The sequence below is a fragment of the Eucyclogobius newberryi genome, unplaced genomic scaffold (assembly GCF_026437365.1).
Source record: "Eucyclogobius newberryi isolate DKJ021-1_F unplaced genomic scaffold, fEucNew1.0.hap1 SCAF_3, whole genome shotgun sequence".
Lineage (NCBI taxonomy): Eukaryota > Metazoa > Chordata > Actinopteri > Gobiiformes > Gobiidae > Eucyclogobius > Eucyclogobius newberryi.
Window position 1 is genome coordinate 39,967,130 of NW_027315945.1, and position 20,348 is coordinate 39,987,477.

At 56.1% G+C, this 20,348-nt stretch overlaps 2 protein-coding genes across 3 annotated transcripts in view; one reads left to right on the plus strand and one right to left on the minus strand.

The window, feature by feature from the left end:
* The window catches only part of LOC140373685 (complement C1q tumor necrosis factor-related protein 4-like), a 177,904-nt gene extending 171,109 nt beyond the window's left edge, over positions 1 to 6,795 (plus strand). Inside the window, exons 2-9 of the mRNA XM_072460307.1 lie at positions 3,551 to 3,684; positions 3,766 to 3,816; positions 3,886 to 4,014; positions 4,304 to 4,583; positions 5,157 to 5,245; positions 5,311 to 5,361; positions 5,963 to 6,091; positions 6,508 to 6,795. Coding sequence (XP_072316408.1) covers positions 3,558 to 3,684; positions 3,766 to 3,816; positions 3,886 to 4,014; positions 4,304 to 4,583; positions 5,157 to 5,245; positions 5,311 to 5,361; positions 5,963 to 6,091; positions 6,508 to 6,791 — 1,140 coding nt within the window. The 5' untranslated portion in view covers positions 3,551 to 3,557 and the 3' untranslated portion in view covers positions 6,792 to 6,795. The remainder of the gene's footprint in view (positions 1 to 3,550; positions 3,685 to 3,765; positions 3,817 to 3,885; positions 4,015 to 4,303; positions 4,584 to 5,156; positions 5,246 to 5,310; positions 5,362 to 5,962; positions 6,092 to 6,507) is intronic.
* The window catches only part of LOC140373682 (sodium bicarbonate cotransporter 3-like), a 63,168-nt gene that overhangs the window by 15,290 nt on the left and 27,530 nt on the right, over positions 1 to 20,348 (minus strand). For both annotated transcript variants that reach the window (XM_072460305.1, XM_072460304.1), the window contains 6 exons: positions 19,948 to 20,094; positions 14,209 to 14,312; positions 13,210 to 13,384; positions 9,573 to 9,706; positions 2,268 to 2,513; positions 1,648 to 1,753 (listed from right to left, as the gene is read on the minus strand). In XM_072460305.1, coding sequence (XP_072316406.1) covers positions 1,648 to 1,753; positions 2,268 to 2,513; positions 9,573 to 9,706; positions 13,210 to 13,384; positions 14,209 to 14,312; positions 19,948 to 20,094 — 912 coding nt within the window. The remainder of the gene's footprint in view (positions 1 to 1,647; positions 1,754 to 2,267; positions 2,514 to 9,572; positions 9,707 to 13,209; positions 13,385 to 14,208; positions 14,313 to 19,947; positions 20,095 to 20,348) is intronic.

The window sequence follows — 20,348 nt, forward strand, 5'->3', positions numbered from 1 at the left end:
AGGTCATAGTGAAGGGGAGCAGAGGTCATTGTGAGAGGCAGAGGTCAAAGTGAGGGGGCAGAGTTCAGCGTGAGGGGGGCAAAGGTCATAGTGAGGGGGCAGAGGTCAGAGTGAGGGGGCAGAAGTCATAATGAGGGGGCAGAGGTCATAGTGAGGGGAGCAGTGGTCATAGTGAGAGGGGCAGAGGTCAAAGTGAGGGGAGTAGAGGTCATAGTGAGGTGAGCAGAGGTCATAGTGAGGGGGGCAGAGGTCATAGTGAGGTGAGCAGAGGTCATAGTGAGGGGGCAGAGGTCATAGTGAAGGGGAGCAGAGGTCATAGTGAGAGGGGCAGAGGTCAAAGTGAGAGGGGCAGAGGTCAAAGTGAGGAGAGCAGAGGTCAGAGTGATAGGAGTAGAGGTCATAGTGAGGGGGCAGAGGTCATAGTGAGGGGAGCAGAGGTCATAGTGAGGGGAGCAGAGGTCATAGTGAGGTGAGCAGAGGTCATAGTGAGGGGGGCAGAGGTCATAGTGAGAGGGGCAGAGGTCAAAGTGAGGGGAGCAGAGGTCAGAGTGAGGGGGGCAGGGTCAGAGTGAGGGGAGCAGAGGTCATAGTGAGGGGAGCAGAGGTCATAGTGAGGTGAGCAGAGGTCATAGTGAGGGGGGCAGAGGTCATAGTGAGGGGGCAGAGGTCATAGTGAGGGGAACAGAGGTCATAGTGAGCTGAGTAGAGGTCATAGTGAGGGGAGCAGAGGTCATAGTGAGGGGAGTAGAGGTCATAGTGAGGGGAGCAGAGGTCATAGTGAGGGGAACAGAGGTCATAGTGAGGGGGCAGAGGTCATAGTGAAGGGGAGCAGAGGTCATAGTGAGAGGGGCAGAGGTCAAAGTGAGGGGAGCAGAGGTCAGAGTGAGAGGGGCAGAGGTCAAAGTGAGGGGAGCAGAGGTCAGAGTGAGAGGGGCAGAGGTCAAACTGAGGGGAGCAGAGGTCAGAGTGAGGGGGCAGAGGTCATAGTGAGGGGGGCAGAGGTCATAGTGAGGGGAGCAGAGGTCATAGTGAGAGGAGTAGAGGTCATAGTGAGGGGGCAGAGGTCATAGTGAGGGGAGCAGAGGTAAGAGGGGCAGAGGTCATACTGAGGGGGGCAGAGGTCATAGTGAGGGGAGAAGAGGTCATAGTGAGAGGAGCAGAGGTCATAGTGAGGGGGCAGAGGCCATAGTGAGGGGGCAGAGGTCATAGTGAGGGGGCAGAGGTCATGGTGAGGGGAGCAGAGGTCAAAGGTCATAGTGAGGGGAGCAGAGGTCAGAGGTCATAGTGAGGGGAGCAGAGGTCATAGTGAGGGGGCAGAGGTCATAGTGAGGGGAGCAGAGGTCAGAGGTCATAGTGAGAGGGGGGCAGAGGTCATAGTGAGAGGGGAGCAGAGGTCAGAGTGAGATGGGGGCAGAGGTCATAGTGAGAGGGGAGCAGAGGTCAGAGTGAGATGGGGGCAGAGGTCATAGTGAGAGGGGGGCAGAGGTCATAGTGAGAGGGGAGCAGAGGTCATAGTGAGAGGGGAGCAGAGGTCAGAGTGAGATGGGGGCAGAGGTGATAGTGAGGTGAGCAGAGGTCAAAGTGAGCAGAGGTCAGAGGTTAGACTGAGGTGAGCAGAGGTCAGAGGTCATAGTGAGGGGAGCAGACCTGGACTCTGAGCTGGTCCCAGGAGATGGAGCTGGAGGTCAGGTTCTCTCTGTTCCACAGCTCCTGGACCTGAGACGACACGTTCACTGGAGCAAAACACTCACACCTGGAACAGCAGAAGGTGCAGTAGTAATAGCAGTAACAGTAGTAATAGCAGTATTTGCAGTAGTAATAGCAGTATTTGCAGTAGTGATAACAGTAGTAATAGCAGTATTTGCAGTAGTAATAGCAGTATTTGCAGTAGTAATAACAGTATTTGCAGTAGTAATAGCAGTATTTGCAGTAGTAATAACAGTAGTAATAGCAGTATTTGAAGTAGTAATAACAGTAACAGTAGTAATAACAGTAGTAATAGCAGTATTTGCAGTAGTAATAACAGTAACAGTAGTAATAACAGTAGAAATAGCAGTATTTGCAGTAGTAATAACAGTGACAGTAGTAATAACAGTAGTAATAGCAGTAGTAATAGCAGTAACAGTAGTAATAACAGTAGTAATAACAGTAACAGTAGTAATAACAGTAGTAATAACAGAAGTAATAGGAGTAACAGCAGTAGTAATAACAGTTGTAATAACAGTAGTAATAGTAGTAATAACAGTAGAAGTATGAACAGTTGTCACCTGTAGTGCGTGAGGTTGTCGAGCTGGTTGTGTTGGTTGTAGGGATGAACCTGTCCGAGGTGCACCAGTTTCTCCAGAGCCTCGTAGATGAAGATGATGCAGATCAGAGCGGCGAAAGCCTCTTCCGTGAAGCGAGTGATGTAACACACCAGAGAACTGGCATCGGACGCCACCAACAGCAGGCAGAAGAACGCCGTCCAGAGCCCGATGCAGGTGCGGAACGTCAGGTAAACAAGACCATAGTCACTGAGAAGACAGAAGAACGACAGGTCACCAAGACCATAGTCACTGAGAAGAGAGAAGAACGTCAGGTAAACAAGACCATAGTCACTGAGAAGACAGAAGAACGACAGGTCACCAAGACCATAGTCACTGAGAAGAGAGAAGAACGTCAGGTAAACAAGACCATAGTCACTGAGAAGAGAGAAGAACGTCAGGTCACCAAGACCATAGTCACTGAGAAGAGAGAAGAACGTCAGGTAAACAAGACCATAGTCACTGAGAAGACAGAAGAACGACAGGTCACCAAGACCATAGTCACTGAGAAGAGAGAAGAACGTCAGGTAAACAAGACCATAGTCACTGAGAAGAGAGAAGAACGTCAGGTCACCAAGACCATAGTCACTGAGAAGAGAGAAGAACGTCAGGTCACCAAGACCATAGTCACTGAGAAGACAGAAGAACGACAGGTCACCAAGACCATAGTCACTGAGAAGAGAGAAGAACGTCAGGTAAACAAGACCACAGTCACTGAGAAGAGAGAAGAACGTCAGGTCACCAAGACCATAGTCACTGAGAAGAGAGAAGAACGTCAGGTCACCAAGACCATAGTCACTGAGAAGAGAGAAGAACGTCAGGTAAACAAGACCATAGTCACTGAGAAGAGAGAAGAACGTCAGGTAAACAAGACCATAGTCACTGAGAAGAGAGAAGCCAGAGGGAGGAGCCAGAGGGAGGAGCCAGAGGGAGGAGCCAGAGGGAGTCACATCTCAGAGTTACGACAAAATGTAAAACTCTGAAAACCCTGTAATCCTCCTCCAACATCAATAACTCAACATCAATATCAAACCAGTTCCAGACGAATTATCTGTGGAGCACTTTGGAACTATGATTCTCGTGTTGGAGGCAGTTTTTCCTGAGGGTCCGGGGTCCACGGCAGGTCAAAGACACAGGGGCTGATCAGCTCGTGTGTGCTCACTGCTCAGTATCAGGGTCACTCACCCCGAGCAGGCCCCAGACCCTATATAAAGACCTGAGCCCGAGCCCGCCCTGAGTCCTGAGTCCTGAACCATGTCTGTGAGAGTCCTCCTGCTCCTGGTGGCACTGGCCCGGCTCGGGTCGGCCCAGAGCCCTCAGACCATGCAGCTGTTCAAGAAGCTCCGAGTCGACCTGGAGGAGATGAAGGCCGAGCGAGCCAGTGAGTCTTAGGCGTGATTCTATCTGTAAAGTTTTGACGCCCTGATGTGGGTTTGTTTGATCGAGTGACGTTTTGTTCCAGTGATGATGGAGCGTCTGCAAGTGGCAGAGAAGGAGCTGAAGAGAGTCGTTGGTGAGAACTGTTCTTTCTAACGTCCCGTGGGTCATTCAGACCCCCAGGACTGACACGGAACTGTTTCAGAAAGTCCCAGAGTGGCGTTTGCTGCGTCTCTCGGAGGAAACGGACTCCAGAAAACTGATGACGGAAACAAAGACCTGATCTACAGAGACGTCCTCACCAACATCGGACAGGCCTACAACCCACGGACAGGTACAGAACCAGCAACCTCCTGGTGAGCAGGAGACAGGCTAACCACTCTGCCACTGTCAGAGGCTAACCACTCTGCCACAGTCAGAGGCTAACCACTCTGCCACAGTCAGGCTAACCACTCTGCCACAGTCAGAGGCTAACCACTCTGCCACAGTCAGAGGCTAACCACTCTGCCACAGTCAGAGGCTAACCACTCTGCCACAGTCAGAGGCTAACCACTCTGCCACAGTCAGAGGCTAACCACTCTGCCACAGTCAGAGGCTAACCACTCTGCCGCTCTGCTCCTCAGGCGTGTTCACGGCTCCGGTTCGGGGCGTGTACTACGTGCGTTTTACGGCGAACGCTCCGTCCGACTTCCCCATGAGCGCCGTGATGTACAGGAACAACGCTCAGGTGGCCCTCATCGCTCATGAAGGGCCCTCAGGCTCCGGCAGCGACACGGCCTCTAACGGCGCCGCCCTGCTGCTGGAGGAGGGAGACACACTGAAGATGGTTCTGTGGCACCAGACGCAGATCTGGGACAACTCCAACCACCACAGCACCTTCAGCGGCTTCCTGCTCTTCCCTCTGTGAGTCTGTAGGGGGCAGCGGGCTCCTGGGGGCCCCTCCGCACACAAAGGTTTACTTCAGCGGCTTCCTGCTCTTCCCTCTGTGAGTCTGTAGGGGGCAGCGGGCTCCTGGGGGCCCCTCCGCACACAAAGGTTTACTTCAGCGGCTTCCTGCTCTTTCCTCTGTGAGTCTGTATGGGGCAGCGGGCTCCTGGGGGCCCCTCTGTACGCAAAGGTTTACTTCAGCGGCTTCCTGCTCTTCCCTCTTCCCTCTGTGAGTCTGTATGGGGCAGCGGGCTCCTGGGGGCCCCTCTGTACGCAAAGGTTTACTTCAGCGGCTTCCTGCTCTTCCCTCTGTGAGTCTGTATGGGGCAGCGGGCTCCTGGGGGCCCCTCTGTACGCAAAGGTTTACTTCAGCGGCTTCCTGCTCTTCCCTCTGTGAGTCTGTATGGGGCGGCGGGCTCCTGGGGGCCCCTCCACATGCAAAGGTTTACTTCAGCGGCTTCCTGCTCTTCCCTCTGTGAGTCTGTATGGGGCTGCGGGCTCCTGGGGGCCCCTCCACACGCAAAGGTTTACTTTGGTTGTTGTTGACAGAGTGGATGAGGCCCCTGCTCAGCCGGACCTGGACTCAGAGCTGCAGGAGCTGCAGCGCTCGCTCACGCTGCTGCAGAAGGAGAACCAGGGTAACTCAGCACTTTTACAAAACGAGCACGTGACGCTTCATCTGAGCGTCGTATTTGTGTTTCAGAGATCAGAGAGAGACTCGGCACCGCAGAGGGCGCTCTGAAGAACATGACAGGTCTGTGACAACCAGGACCGAGCAGGGACTGAGCAGAGACTGAGCAGAGACTGAGCAGAGACCGAGCCGGGACTGAGCCGGGACCGAGCAGAGGCTGAGCAGAGACTGAGCAGAGGCTGAGCCGGGACTGAGCAGAGACTGAGCAGAGACTGAGCAGAGACTGAGCAGAGACCGAGCCGGGACTGAGCCGGGACTGAGCAGAGGCTGAGCAGAGACTGAGCAGAGGCTGAGCCGGGACTGAGCAGAGACTGAGCAGAGACTGAGCAGAGACTGAGCAGAGACCGAGCCGGGACTGAGCCGGGTTTATAACGGGAGGATTAGATCTGCAAAATGACTTAAATAGTTCTAAACAAGGACGAATCGGATGAAAGACTAAAATATGAATAACTGTAAATAAAGCGAACACTAGATGTGACCTCTCGTACCACCAGAGGGAGCCAAATCACAGTTTGAGAACCACTTCGCTACACTTTGGACGATGATGATTATTTTGATAGATTTTGGTTGAAGTGTCCAGTGAGAGCGCAGCGCTTTGTGAGCGGGTCAGAGCCGGGACCAGAAGGTCATTTGTTTCTTTACGTCATAAAACTGTTGATCACAGAAAGTCCCAGAGTGGCGTTTGCTGCGTCTCTCGGAGGAAACGGACTCCAGAAAACTGATGACGGAAACAAAGACCTGATCTACAGAGACGTCCTCACCAACATCGGACAGGCCTACAACCCACGGACAGGTACAGAACCAGCAACCTCCTGGTGAGCAGGAGACAGGCTAACCACTCTGCCACTGTCAGAGGCTAACCACTCTGCCACAGTCAGAGGCTAACCACTCTGCCACAGTCAGAGGCTAACCACTCTGCCACAGTCAGAGGCTAACCACTCTGCCACAGTCAGAGGCTAACCACTCTGCCACAGTCAGAGGCTAACCACTCTGCCACTGTCAGAGGCTAACCACTCTGCCACAGTCAGAGGCTAACCACTCTGCCACAGTCAGAGGCTAACCACTCTGCCACAGTCAGAGGCTAACCACTCTGCCACAGTCAGAGGCTAACCACTCTGCCACAGTCAGAGGCTAACCACTCTGCCACAGTCAGAGGCTAACCACTCTGCCACAGTCAGAGGCTAACCACTCTGCCGCTCTGCTCCTCAGGCGTGTTCACGGCTCCGGTTCGGGGCGTGTACTACGTGCGTTTTACGGCGAACGCTCCGTCCGACTTCCCCATGAGCGCCGTGATGTACAGGAACAACGCTCAGGTGGCCCTCATCGCTCATGAAGGGCCCTCAGGCTCCGGCAGCGACACGGCCTCTAACGGCGCCGCCCTGCTGCTGGAGGAGGGAGACACACTGAAGATGGTTCTGTGGCACCAGACGCAGATCTGGGACAACTCCAACCACCACAGCACCTTCAGCGGCTTCCTGCTCTTCCCTCTGTGAGTCTGTAGGGGGCAGCGGGCTCCTGGGGGCCCCTCCGCACACAAAGGTTTACTTCAGCGGCTTCCTGCTCTTTCCTCTGTGAGTCTGTATGGGGCAGCGGGCTCCTGGGGGCCCCTCCGCACACAAAGGTTTACCTCAGCGGCTTCCTGCTCTTTCCTCTGTGAGTTTCAAAATAAAAAGAGCGTTGAGTTATGTGTGACTTTGTTTTCTTCTCGCTGCAGACTTGACACTAGGTCATGTGACACGCAGAAGGTCCAGAACCTCCGACTCGGGCCAGAACTTCAGCTCGAACTTGACACTAGGTCATGTGAACTAAATCTAAATCTAAACACATCTAAACACATTTCAAATAGACGATTTAATTATAAAACCTATTGGAGCTCTGGTCATGTGACAGATCCACTGACTCTGGACAGAGGGGTCGGACAGGGCTGTGCTTGGTCTCTCCTCATGTTGCTTTGCATTTGGAACCATTGGCCCAATTTATTAGACAATCCAAAACAATCCACGGTGTTACAGTCATAAATGTAATGTCTGGACACAAAATGGCGCCCCCTCTGGCCTTTACAGAGACAAACTGATGGCGCCCCCTCTGGCCTTTAGAGAGACAAACTGATGGCGCCCCCTCTGGCCTTTACAGAGACAAACTGATGGCGCCCCCTCTGGCCTTTAGAGAGACAAACTGATGGCGCCCCCTCTGGCCTTTAGAGAGACAAACTGATGGCGCCCCCTCTGGCCTTTACAGAGACAAACTGATGGCGCCCCCTCTGGCCTTTAGAGAGACAAACTGATGGCGCCCCCTCTGGCCTTTAGAGAGACAAACTGATGGCGCCCCCTCTGGCCTTTAGAGAGACAAACTGATGGCGCCCCCTCTGGCCTTTAGAGAGACAAACTGATGGCGCCCCCTATGGCCTTTGGAGAGACAAACTGATGGCGCCCCCTCTGGCCTTTGGAGAGACAAACTGATGGCGCCCCCTCTGGCCTTTGGAGAGACAAACTGATGGCGCCCCCTTTGGCCTTTGGAGAGACAAACTGATGGCGCCCCCTTTGGCCTTTGGAGAGACAAACGGATGGCGCCCCCTCTGGCCTTCAGAGAGACAAACGGATGGCGCGCCCTCTGGCCTTTAGAGAGACAAACTGATGGCGCCCCCTCTGGCCTTTGGAAAGACAAACTGATGGCGCCCCCTCTGGCCTTTAGAGAGACAAACTGAAGGCGCCCCCTCTGGCCTTTACAGAGACAAACTGATGGCGCCCCCTCTGGCCATTACAGAGACAAACTGATGGCGCCCCCTCTGGCCTTTAGAGGGACAAACTGATGGCGCCCCCTCTGGCCTTTGAAAAGACAAACTGATGGCGCCCCCTCTGGCCTTTAGAGAGACAAACTGATGGCGCCCCCTCTGGCCTTTGGAGAGACAAACTGATGGCGCCCCCTCTGGCCTTTAGAGAGACAAACTGATGGCGCCCCCTCTGGCCTTTGGAAAGACAAACTGATGGCGCCCCCTCTGGCCTTTGGAAAGACAAACTGATGGCGCCCCCTCTGGCCTTTAGAGAGACAAACTGATGGCGCCCCCTATGGCCTTTGGAGAGACAAACTGATGGCACCCCCTCTGGCCTTTGGAGAGACAAACTGATGGCGCCCCCTCTGGCCTTTGGAGAGACAAACTGATGGCGCCCCCTCTGGCCTTTGGAGAGACAAACGGATGGCGCCCCCTCTGGCCTTTAGAGAGACAAACGGATGGCGCCCCCTCTGGCCTTTAGAGAGACAAACGGATGGCGCCCCCTCTGGCCTTTAGAGAGACAAACTGATGGCGCCCCCTCTGGCCTTTAGAGAGACAAACTGATGGCGCCCCCTCTGGCCTTTACAGAGACAAACTGATGGCGCCCCCTCTGGCCTTTAGAGGGACAAACTGATGGCGCCCCCTCTGGCCTTTGAAAAGACAAACTGATGGCGCCCCCTCTGGCCTTTAGAGAGACAAACTGATGGCGCCCCCTCTGGCCTTTAGAGAGACAAACTGATGGCGCCCCCTCTGGCCTTTGGAGAGACAAACTGATGGCGCCCCCTCTGGCCTTTAGAGGGACAAACTGATGGCGCCCCCTCTGGCCTTTGAAAAGACAAACTGATGGCGCCCCCTCTGGCCTTTAGAGAGACAAATTGATGGCGCCCCCTCTGGCCTTTAGAGAGACAAACTGATGGCGCCCCCTATGGCCTTTGGAGAGACAAACTGATGGCGCCCCCTCTGGCCTTTGAAAAGACAAACTGATGGCGCCCCCTCTGGCCTTTAGAGAGACAAATTGATGGCGCCCCCTCTGGCCTTTAGAGAGATAAACTGATGGCGCCCCCTCTGGCCTTTAGAGAGACAAACTGATGGCGCCCCCTCTGGCCTTTGAAAAGACAAACTGATGGCGCCCCCTCTGGCCTTTAGAGAGACAAATTGATGGCGCCCCCTCTGGCCTTTAGAGAGACAAACTGATGGCGCCCCCTATGGCCTTTGGAGAGACAAACTGATGGCGCCCCCTCTGGCCTTTGAAAAGACAAACTGATGGCGCCCCCTCTGGCCTTCAGAGAGACAAACTGATGGCGCCCCCTCTGGCCTTTAGAGAGACAAACTGATGGCGCCCCCTCTGGCCTTTAGAGAGACAAACTGATGGCGCCCCCTATGGCCTTTGGAGAGACAAACTGATGGCGCCCCCTCTGGCCTTCAGAGAGACAAACTGATGGCGCCCCCTATGGCCTTTGGAGAGACGAACTGAATGTCTTTGATCTTCAGGTGTGATACTCACGCGCAGAACTTAAAGAGGATCTTCTCAAAGACCAGGATGGGTCCAGTGCTGCCCAGGACGGTCAGAGGCTGCCCCGCCATCACGGAGTAGGTCATCCCCGTGAGGGAGGCCCCGAACAGAGACTCGATGGCACTCTGCACAACACAGGGTCAGGGGTCAAAGGTCAGACTCCATGGCACTCTGCACAACACAGGGTCAGGGGTCAAAGGTCAGACTCGACGGCACTCGATGCACAACACAGGGTCAGGGGTCTGCGTGTCAGTGTTGTTTTGTGTCAGTGTTGTGTCAGAGTTGTGTTGTGTCAGTGTTGTGTTGCGTCAGTGTTGTGTCAGTGTTGTGTTGTCTCAGTGCTGCATGTCAGTGTTGTGTTGTGTCAGTGTTGTGTCAGTGATGCGTGTCAGTGTTGTGTCAGTGATGCGTGTCAGTGTTGTGTCAGTGCTGCAGGTCAGTGTTGTGTCAGTGTTGTGTCAGTGATGCGTGTCAGTGCTGCAGGTCAGTGTTGTGTCAGTGTTGTGTCAGTGCTGCGTGTCAGTGTTGTGTTGTGTCAGTGCTACGGGTCAGTGTTGTTTCAGTGTTGTGTCAGTGTTGTGTCAGTGCTGCGTGTCAGTGTTGTGTTGTGTCAGTGCTACGGGTCAGTGTTGTTTCAGTGTTGTGTCAGTGTTGTGTCAGTGCTGCGTGTCAGTGTTGTGTTGTGTCAGTGCTACGGGTCAGTGTTGTTTCAGTGTTGTGTCAGTGTTGTGTCAGTGCTGCGTGTCAGTGTTGTGTTGTGTCAGTGCTGCGGGTCAGTGTTGTTTCAGTGTTGTGTCAGTGTTGTGTCAGTGTTGTATCAGTGTTGTGTTGTCTCAGTGCTGCATGTCAGTGTTGTGTTGTGTCATTGTTGTGTCATTGATGCGTGTCAGTGTTGTGTCAGTGATGCGTGTCAGTGCTGCATGTCAGTGTTGTGTTGTGTCAGTGCTGCTGGTCAGTGTTGTTTCAGTGTTGTGTCAGTGCTACGTGTCAGTGTTGTGTTGTGTCAGTGCTGCGTGTCAGTGTTGTGTCAGTGTTGTGTCAGTGCTGCGTGTCAGTGTCGTGTCAGTGTCGTATCAGTGCTGCGGGTCAGTGTTGTTTCAGTGTTGTATCAGTGCTGCGGGTCAGTGTTGTGTCAGTGTTGTGTCAGTGTTGTGTCAGTGTTGTGTCAGTGCTGCGTGTCAGTGTCGTGTCAGTGTCGTATCAGTGCTGCGGGTCAGTGTTGTTTCAGTGTTGTATCAGTGCTGCGGGTCAGTGTTGTGTCAGTGTTGTGTCAGTGTTGTGTCAGTGCTGCGTGTCAGTGTCGTGTCAGTGTCGTATCAGTGCTGCGGGTCAGTGTTGTTTCAGTGTTGTATCAGTGCTGCGGGTCAGTGTTGTGTCAGTGTTGTATCAGTGCTGCGTGTCAGTGCTGCATGTCAGTGTTGTGTTGTGTCAGTGCTGCGGGTCAGTGTTGTTTCAGTGTTGTGTCAGTGTTGTGTCAGTGTTGTGTCAGTGTTGTGTCAGTGTTGTGTCAGTGCTGCGTGTCAGTGTCGTGTCAGTGTCGTATCAGTGCTGCGGGTCAGTGTTGTGTCATTGTTGTGTCAGTGATGCGTGTCAGTGTTGTGTCAGTGATGCGTGTCAGTGCTGCATGTCAGTGTTGTGTTGTGTCAGTGCTGCTGGTCAGTGTTGTTTCAGTGTTGTGTCAGTGTTGTGTCAGTGCTGCGTGTCAGTGTTGTGTTGTGTCAGTGCTGCGTGTCAGTGTTGTTTCAGTGTTGTTTCAGTGTTGTGTCAGTGTTGTGTCAGTGCTGCGTGTCAGTGCTGCATGTCAGTGTTGTGTTGTGTCAGTGCTGCTGGTCAGTGTTGTTTCAGTGTTGTGTCAGTGCTGCGTGTCAGTGTTGTGTTGTGTCAGTGCTGCGTGTCAGTGTTGTGTCAGTGTTGTGTCAGTGCTGCGTGTCAGTGTCGTGTCAGTGTCGTATCAGTGCTGCGGGTCAGTGTTGTTTCAGTGTTGTATCAGTGCTGCGTGTCAGTGCTGCATGTCAGTGTTGTGTTGTGTCAGTGCTGCGGGTCAGTGTTGTTTCAGTGTTGTGTCAGTGTTGTGTCAGTGTTGTGTCAGTGTTGTGTCAGTGTTGTGTCAGTGCTGCGTGTCAGTGTCGTGTCAGTGTCGTATCAGTGCTGCGGGTCAGTGTTGTGTCATTGTTGTGTCAGTGATGCGTGTCAGTGTTGTGTCAGTGATGCGTGTCAGTGCTGCATGTCAGTGTTGTGTTGTGTCAGTGCTGCTGGTCAGTGTTGTTTCAGTGTTGTGTCAGTGTTGTGTCAGTGCTGCGTGTCAGTGTTGTGTTGTGTCAGTGCTGCGTGTCAGTGTTGTTTCAGTGTTGTTTCAGTGTTGTGTCAGTGTTGTGTCAGTGCTGCGGGTCAGTGTTGTTTCAGTGTTGTATCAGTGCTGCGGGTCAGTGTTGTGTCAGTGTTGTGTCAGTGCTGCGTGTCAGTGTCGTGTCAGTGTCGTATCAGTGCTGCGTGTCAGTGCTGCATGTCAGTGTTGTGTTGTGTCAGTGCTGCGGGTCAGTGTTGTTTCAGTGTTGTGTCAGTGTTGTGTCAGTGTTGTGTCAGTGCTGCGTGTCAGTATCGTGTCAGTGTCGTATCAGTGCTGCGGGTCAGTGTTGTTTCAGTGTTGTATCAGTGCTGCGGGTCAGTGTTGTGTCAGTGTTGTGTCAGTGCTGACACAACACTGACACGACACTGACACGCAGCACTGTCAGTGTCGTATCAGTGCTGCGGGTCAGTGTTGTTTCAGTGTTGTATCAGTGCTGCGGGTCAGTGTTGTGTCAGTGTTGTGTCAGTGCTGACACAACACTGACACGACACTGACACGCAGCACTGTCAGTGTCGTATCAGTGCTGCGGGTCAGTGTTGTTTCAGTGTTGTGTCAGTGTTGTGTCAGTGCTGCGTGTCAGTGTCGTGTCAGTGTCGTATCAGTGCTGCGGGTCAGTGTTGTTTCAGTGTTGTATCAGTGCTGCGGGTCAGTGTTGTTTCAGTGTTGTGTCAGTGTTGTGTCAGTGCTGCGTGTCAGTGTCGTGTCAGTGTTGTATCAGTGCTGCGGGTCAGTGTTGTTTCAGTATTGTGTCAGTGCTGCGTGTCAGTGCTGCGTGTCAGTGCTGCGTGTCAGTGCTGCGTGTCAGTGTTGTGTCAGTGTTGTGTCAGTGCTGCGTGTCAGTGCTGCGTGTCAGTGCTGCGTGTCAGTGTCGTGTCAGTGCTGCGTGTCAGTGCTGCGTGTCAGTGCTGCGTGTCAGTGTTGTGTCAGTGTTGTGTCAGTGCTACGTGTCAGTGCTGCGTGTCAGTGCTGCGTGTCAGTGTCGTGTCAGTGCTGCGTGTCAGTGCTGCGTGTCAGTGCTGCGTGTCAGTGTTGTGTCAGTGCTGCGTGTCAGTGCTGCGTGTCAGTGTTGTGTCAGTGTTGTGTCAGTGCTGTGTGTCAGTGTTGTGTCAGTGCTGCGTGTCAGTGCTGCGTGTCAGTGTTGTGTCAGTGCTGCGTGTCAGTGCTGCGTGTCAGTGCTGCGTGTCAGTGCTGCGTGTCAGTGTTGTGTCAGTGTTGTGTCAGTGCTGCGTGTCAGTGTTGTGTCAGTGCTGCGTGTCAGTGCTGCGTGTCAGTGTCTCTCACGATGTTCCCCCTGGTGGCCTCTCCCAGGAGCCCTCCGAAGGTGATGACAGGTGACATGCAGGCGCAGTAGAGGAACAGCACTGAGGCCACACACTGCAGGCTCAGCGAGTCCCTGATGTCGCTCCAGAAGAACGGCAGCTTCCTCTTCACGTCGCACATCAGCCCGCCGAAGACCCTGTCGACAGGAGGGCGGGGCGGGACGTTACAGTCGCCCGGTACAGCCAAAGCACCAAAACACGCTAAATGACTCAGAAAACTCCTCCCCTCCTGGTGTGAAACTCCTCCCCTCCTGGTGTGAAACTCCTCCCCTCCTGGTGTGAAACTCCTCCCCTCCTGGTGTGAAACTCCTCCTCCCCTCATGTCCCTGAAGGAGCGACTGGACTGTGCCTCATAGAGACTATTTCTCTTCTGAATGTGACGTTTATTCACCTCAATTATGTCCAAAAGAACGGAGAAGGATTTAGATTCTGTGGCTGGACTTATTTAAAGTGATAAATACATTCAATTATAAAAAATATTGGGACTCTTTACGATGGTCCAACATCAACAATTATAATCACTGGTCATGTGACAGGTCCACTGAGTCTGGACAGAGGGGTCGGACAGGGCTGTGCTTGGTCTCTCCTCCTGTTCGCTTTGTATTTGGCCCAATTTATGAGACGGACGCTTGAGTCATTTGGAGGAAAAAGATGAGAAAAAGAAGAAGAATCACAAGCTTGGATGTGTTGAAATTTGACTGGGACAAACTTTTACAGATTTTTACAAATAAAGAGTTATTATAACGAAGACATTAAACTGAGTCATGACCTTTGTGACCTCTGACTGAGATGAACTCCAGGACTCTGAGACGAGCAGGTCTGACCACAGCTGACCCTTCTCACCCCGGACATGGACTATTTTAGCCACTCCTCTCAGGCAGAAGGCCACTCCCCTCAGGCAGGAGGCCACTCCCCTCAGGCAGGAGGCCACTCCCCTCAGGCAGGATGCCACTCCCCTCACCTGCCGGTCCGCTGCAGCTCCGGTCCAGGCTGGTGCTCCACCTCTTTGGCTCCGTCAGGACTGAGTGGACATCCGTTTGGCACGGCGGGCATCTTCCTCTTCATCTGGGACAAAAACACACATCACATAATGTAATATTAATATTAATATTAATATTAATAATAATACAAGACGATTGACTGGCTGCTGTTGATCCAGGATGTCTGTACCTGAGAGGGTACGTTGGTCGGGGGTCTGTCCCTGAGAGGGGATGTTGGTCGGGGGTCTGTCCCTGAGAGGGTACGTTGGTCGGGGGTCTATACCTGAGAGGGGACGTTGGTCTGGGGTCTGTCCCTGAGAGGGGACGTTGGTCGGGGGTCTGTACCTGAGAGGGGACGTTGGTCGGGGGTCTGTCCCTGAGAGGGAACGTTGGTCGGGGGTCTGTCCCTGAGAGGGTACGTTGGTCGGGGGTCTGTCCCTGAGAGGGGACGTTGGTCGGGGGTCTGTCCCTGAGAGGGTACGTTGGTCGGGGGTCTATACCTGAGAGGGGACGTTGGTCGGGGGTCTGTCCCTGAGAGGGGACGTTGGTCGGGGGTCTGTACCTGAGATGGGACGTTGGTCGGGGGTCTGTCCCTGAGAGGGATGTTGGTCGGGGGTCTGTACCTGAGAGGGGACGTTGGTCGGGGGTCTGTACCTGAGAGGGGACGTTGGTCGGGGATCTGTACCTGAGAGGGATGTTGGTCGGGGGTCTGTACCTGAGAGGGGACGTTGGTCGGGGGTCTGTACCAGAGAGGGGACGTTGGTCGGGGGTCTGTACCTGAGAGGGGACGTTGGTCGGGGGTCTGTACCTGAGAGGGATGTTGGTCGGGATTCTGTACCTGAGAGGGGACGTTGGTCGGGGGTCTGTACCTGAGAGGGGACGTTGGTCGGGGGTCTGTACCTGAGAGGGGACGTTGGTCGGGGGTCTGTACCTGAGAGGGACGTTGGTCGGGGGTCTGTACCTGAGAGGGGACGTTGGTCGGGGGTCTGTACATGAGAGGGGACGTTGGTCAGGGGTCTGTAGCTGAGAGGGGACGTTGGTCGGGGGTCTGTACCTGAGAGGGTACGTTGGTCGGGGGTCTGTCCCTGAGAGGGGACGTTGGTTGGGGGTCTGTCCCTGAGAGGGTACGTTGGTCGGGGGTCTGTACCTGAGAGGGGACGTTGGTCGGGGGTCTGTACCTGAGAGGGGACGTTGGTCGGGGGTCTGTACCTGAGAGGGATGTTGGTCGGGGGTCTGTACCTGAGAGGGGACGTTGGTCGGGGGTCTGTACCTGAGAGGGGACGTTGGTCGGGGGTCTGTACCTGAGAGGGGACGTTGGTCGGGGGTCTGTACCTGAGAGGGACATTGGTCGGGGGTCTGTACCTGAGAGGGGACGTTGGTCGGGGGTCTGTACCTGAGAGGGGACGTTGGTCGGGGGTCTGTCCCTGAGAGGGTACGTTGGTCGGGGGTCTGTACCTGAGAGGGGACGTTGGTCGGGGGTCTGTACCTGAGAGAGCACGTTGGTCGGGCGTCTGTACCTGAGAGGGGACGTTGGTCGGGGGTCTGTACCTGAGAGGGGACGTTGGTCGGGGGTCTGTACCTGAGAGGGGACGTTGGTCGGGGGTTTGTACCTGAGAGGGCACGTTGGTCGGGGGTCTGTAGCTGAGAGGGCACGTTGGTCGGGGGTCTGTACCTGAGAGAGCACGTTGGTCGGGCGTCTGTACCTGAGAGGGGACGTTGGGCAGGTGTCTGTACCTGAGAGGGAACGTTGGTCGGGGGTCTGTACCTGAGAGGGGACGTTGGTCGGGCGTCTGTACCTGAGAGGAGACGTTGGTCGGGCGTCTGTACCTGAGAGGGGACGTTGGTCGGGGGTCTGTACCTGAGAGGGGACGTTGGTCGGGGGTTTGAACCTGAGAGGGCACGTTGGTCGGGGGTCTGTACCTATGAGGGGACGTTGGTCGGGGGTTTGAACCTGAGAGAGCACGTTGGTCGGGCGTCTGTACCTGAGAGGGGACGTTGGGCAGGTGTCTGTACCTGAGAGGGAACGTTGGTCGGGGGTCTGTACCTGAGAGGGGACGTTGGTCGGGCGTCTGTACCTGAGAGGAGACGTTGGTCGGGCGTCTGTACCTGAGAGGGGACGTTGGTCGGGGGTCTGTACCTGAGAGGGGACGTTGGTCGGGGGTTTGAACCTGAGAGGGCACGTTGGTCGGGGGTCTGTACCTAAGAGGGGACGTTGGTCGGGGGTCTGTACCTGAGAGGGACATTGGTCGGGGTTCTGTACCTGAGAGGGGACGTTGGTCGGGGGTCTGTACCTGAGAGGGGACGTTGGTCTGGGGTTTGTACCTGAGAGGGCACGTTGGTCGGGGGTCTGTAGCTGAGAGGGCACGTTGGTCGGGGGTCTGTACCTGAGAGAGCACGTTGGTCGGGCGTCTGTACCTGAGAGGGGACGTTGGGCAGGTGTCTGTACCTGAGAGGGAACGTTGGTCGGGGGTCTGTCCCTGAGAGGGTACGTTGGTCGGGGGTCTGTCCCTGAGAGGGTACGTTGGTCGGGGGTCTGTCCCTGAGAGGGGACGTTGGTCGGGGGTCTGTCCCTGAGAGGGGACGTTGGTCGGGGGTCTGTCCCTGAGAGGGTACGTTGGTCGGGGGTCTGTACCTGAGAGGGGACGTTGGTCGGGGGTCTGTCCCTGAGAGGGGACGTTGGTCGGGGGTCTGTCCCTGAGAGGGGACTTTGGTCGGGGGTCTGTCCTTGAGAGGGTACGTTGGTCGGGGGTCTGTACCTGAGAGGGGACGTTGGTCGGGGGTCTGTACCTGGGAGGGGACGTTGGTCAGGGGTCTGTAGCTGAGAGGGGGCGTTGGTCGGGGGTCTGTACCTGAGAGGGTACGTTGGTCGGGGGTCTGTCCCTGAGAGGGGACGTTGGTCGGGGGTCTGTCCCTGAGAGGGTACGTTGGTCGGGGGTATGTACCTGAGAGAACACGTTGGTCGGGCGTCTGTACCTGAGAGGGGACGTTGGGCAGGTGTCTGTACCTGAGAGGGAACGTTGGTCGGGGGTCTGAACCTGAGAGGGGACGTTGGTCGGGCGTCTGTACCTGAGAGGGGACGTTGGTCGGGGGTCTGTACCTGAGAGGGGACGTTGGTCGGGGGTCTATACCTGAGAGGGACGTTGGTCGGGGGTCTGTACCTGAGAGGGACGTTGGTCGGAGGTCTGTACCTGAGAGGGACGTTGGTCGGGGGTCTGTACCTGAGAGGGGACGTTGGTCGGGGGTCTGTACCTGAGAGGGACGTTGGTCGGGGGTCTGTACCTGAGAGGGACGTTGGTCGGGGGTCTGTACCTGAGAGGGGACGTTGGTCGGGGGTTTGTACCTGAGAGGGCACGTTGGTCGGGGGTCTGTAGCTGAGAGGGCACGTTGGTCGGGGGTCTGTACCTGAGAGAGCACGTTGGTCGGGCGTCTGTACCTGAGAGGGGACGTTGGGCAGGTGTCTGTACCTGAGAGGGAACGTTGGTCGGGGGTCTGTACCTGAGAGGGGACGTTGGTCGGGCGTCTGTACCTGAGAGGGGACGTTGGTCGGGGGTCTGTACCTGAGAGGGGACGTTGGTCGGGCGTCTGTACCTGAGAGGGGACGTTGGTCGGGGGTCTGTACCTGAGAGGGACGTTGGTCGGGGGTCTGTACCTGAGAGGGGACGTTGGTCGGGGGTCTGTACCTGAGAGGGAACGTTGGTCGGGGGTCTGTACCTGAGAGGGGACGTTGGTCGGGGGTCTGTACCTGAGTGGGACGTTGGTCGGGGGTCTGTACCTGAGAGGGACGTTGGTCGGGGGTCTGTACCTGAGAGGGACGTTGGTCGGGGGTCTGTACCTGAGAGGGGACGTTGGTCGGGGGTCTGTACCTGAGAGGGGACGTTGGTCGGGGGTCTGTACCTGAGAGAGGCCGTTGGTCAGGGGTCTGTAGCTGAGAGGGGACGTTAGTCGGGGGTCTGTACCTGGGAGGGGACGTTGGTCAGGGGTCTGTAGTTGAGAGGGGACGTTGGTCGGGGGTCTGTACCTGAGAGGGTACGTTGGTCGGGGGTCTGTCCCTGAGAGGGGACGTTGGTCGGGGGTCTGTCCCTGAGAGGGTACGTTGGTCGGGGGTCTGTACCTGAGAGGGGACGTTGGTCGGGGGTCTGTACCTGAGAGAGCACGTTGGTCGGGCGTCTGTACCTGAGAGGGGACGTTGGTCGGGCGTCTGTACCTGAGAGGGGACGTTGGTCGGGCGTCTGTACCTGAGAGGGGACGTTGGTCGGGCGTCTGTACCTGAGAGGGGACGTTGGTCGGGGGTCTGTACCTGAGAGCGGACGTTGGTCGGGGGTTTGAACCTAGGAGGGCACGTTGGTCGGGGGTCTGTACCTGAGAGGGGACGTTGGTCGGGGGTTTGTACCTGAGAGGGACGTTGGTCGGGGTTCTGTACCTGAGAGGGGACGTTGGTCGGGGGTCTGTACCTGAGAGGGGACGTTGGTCGGGGGTTTGTACCTGGGAGGGGACGTTGGTCAGGGGTCTGTAGTTGAGAGGGGACGTTGGTCGGGGGTCTGTACCTGAGAGGGTACGTTGGTCGGGGGTCTGTCCCTGAGAGGGTACGTTGGTCGGGGGTCTGTCCCTGAGAGGGGACGTTGGTCGGGGGTCTGTCCCTGAGAGGGTACGTTGGTCGGGGGTCTGTACCTGAGAGGGGACGTTGGTCGGGGGTCTGTACCTGAGAGAGCACGTTGGTCGGGCGTCTGTACCTGAGAGGGGACGTTGGTCGGGCGTCTGTACCTGAGAGGGGACGTTGGTCGGGCGTCTGTACCTGAGAGGGGACGTTGGTCGGGCGTCTGTACCTGAGAGGGGACATTGGTCGGGGGTCTGTACCTGAGAGCGGACGTTGGTCGGGGGTTTGAACCTGAGAGGGCACGTTGGTCGGGGGTCTGTACCTGAGAGGGGACGTTGGTCGGGGGTTTGTACCTGAGAGGGACGTTGGTCGGGGTTCTGTACCTGAGAGGGGACGTTGGTCGGGGGTCTGTACCTGAGAGGGGACGTTGGTCGGGGGTTTGTACCTGAGAGGGCACGTTGGTCGGGGGTCTGTAGCTGAGAGGGCACGTTGGTCGGGGGTCTGTACCTGAGAGAGCACGTTGGTCGGGCGTCTGTACCTGAGAGGGGACGTTGGGCAGGTGTCTGTACCTGAGAGGGAACGTTGGTCGGGGGTCTGTACCTGAGAGGGGACGTTGGTCGGGCGTCTGTACCTGAGAGGGGACGTTGGTCGGGCGTCTGTACCTGAGAGGGGACGTTGGTCGGGGGTCTGTACCTGAGAGGGGACGTTGGTTGGGGGTTTGTACCTGAGAGGGACGTTGGTCGGGGGTCTGTACCTGAGAGGGGACGTTGGTCGGGGGTCTGTACCTGAGAGGGGACGTTGGTCGGGGGTTTGTACCTGAGAGGGCACGTTGGTCGGGGGTCTGTAGCTGAGAGAGCACGTTGGTCGGGCGTCTGTACCTGAGAGGGGACGTTGGGCAGGTGTCTGTACCTGAGAGAGCACGTTGGTCGGGGGTCTGTACCTGAGAGGGGACGTTGGTCGGGGGTTTGTACCTGAGAGGGTACGTTGGTCGGGGGTCTGTACCTGAGAGGGGACGTTGGTTGGGCGTCTGTACCTGAGAGGGGACGTTGGGCAGGTGTCTGTACCTGAGAGGGAACGTTGGTCGGGGGTCTGTACCTGAGAGGGGACGTTGGTCGGGCGTCTGTACCTGAGAGGGGACGTTGGTCGGGGGCACGATGCGGATGGTCGGGTCCCACTCTCCTGGAGGCAACACCATCACAGAGTCCAGGAACTCATCGATCCCAGACAGAAGGTCAGTGCGGTCTTTGGCTTTGTACGCTACGTCATGGAACACCTGAGGACCAGGAAGTAAATACAAGACAGACAGGAGCGCAGACAGGAGCACAGACAGGAGCACAGACAGCAGCACAGACCGGAGCACAGACAGGAGCACAGACAGGAGCACAGACCGGAGCACAGACAGGAGCACAGACAGGGGCACAGACAGGGGCACAGACAGGGGCACAGACAGGAGCACAGACAGGGGCACAGAAAGGAGCACAGACAGGAGCACAGACAGGGGCACAGACAGGGGCACAGACAGGGGCA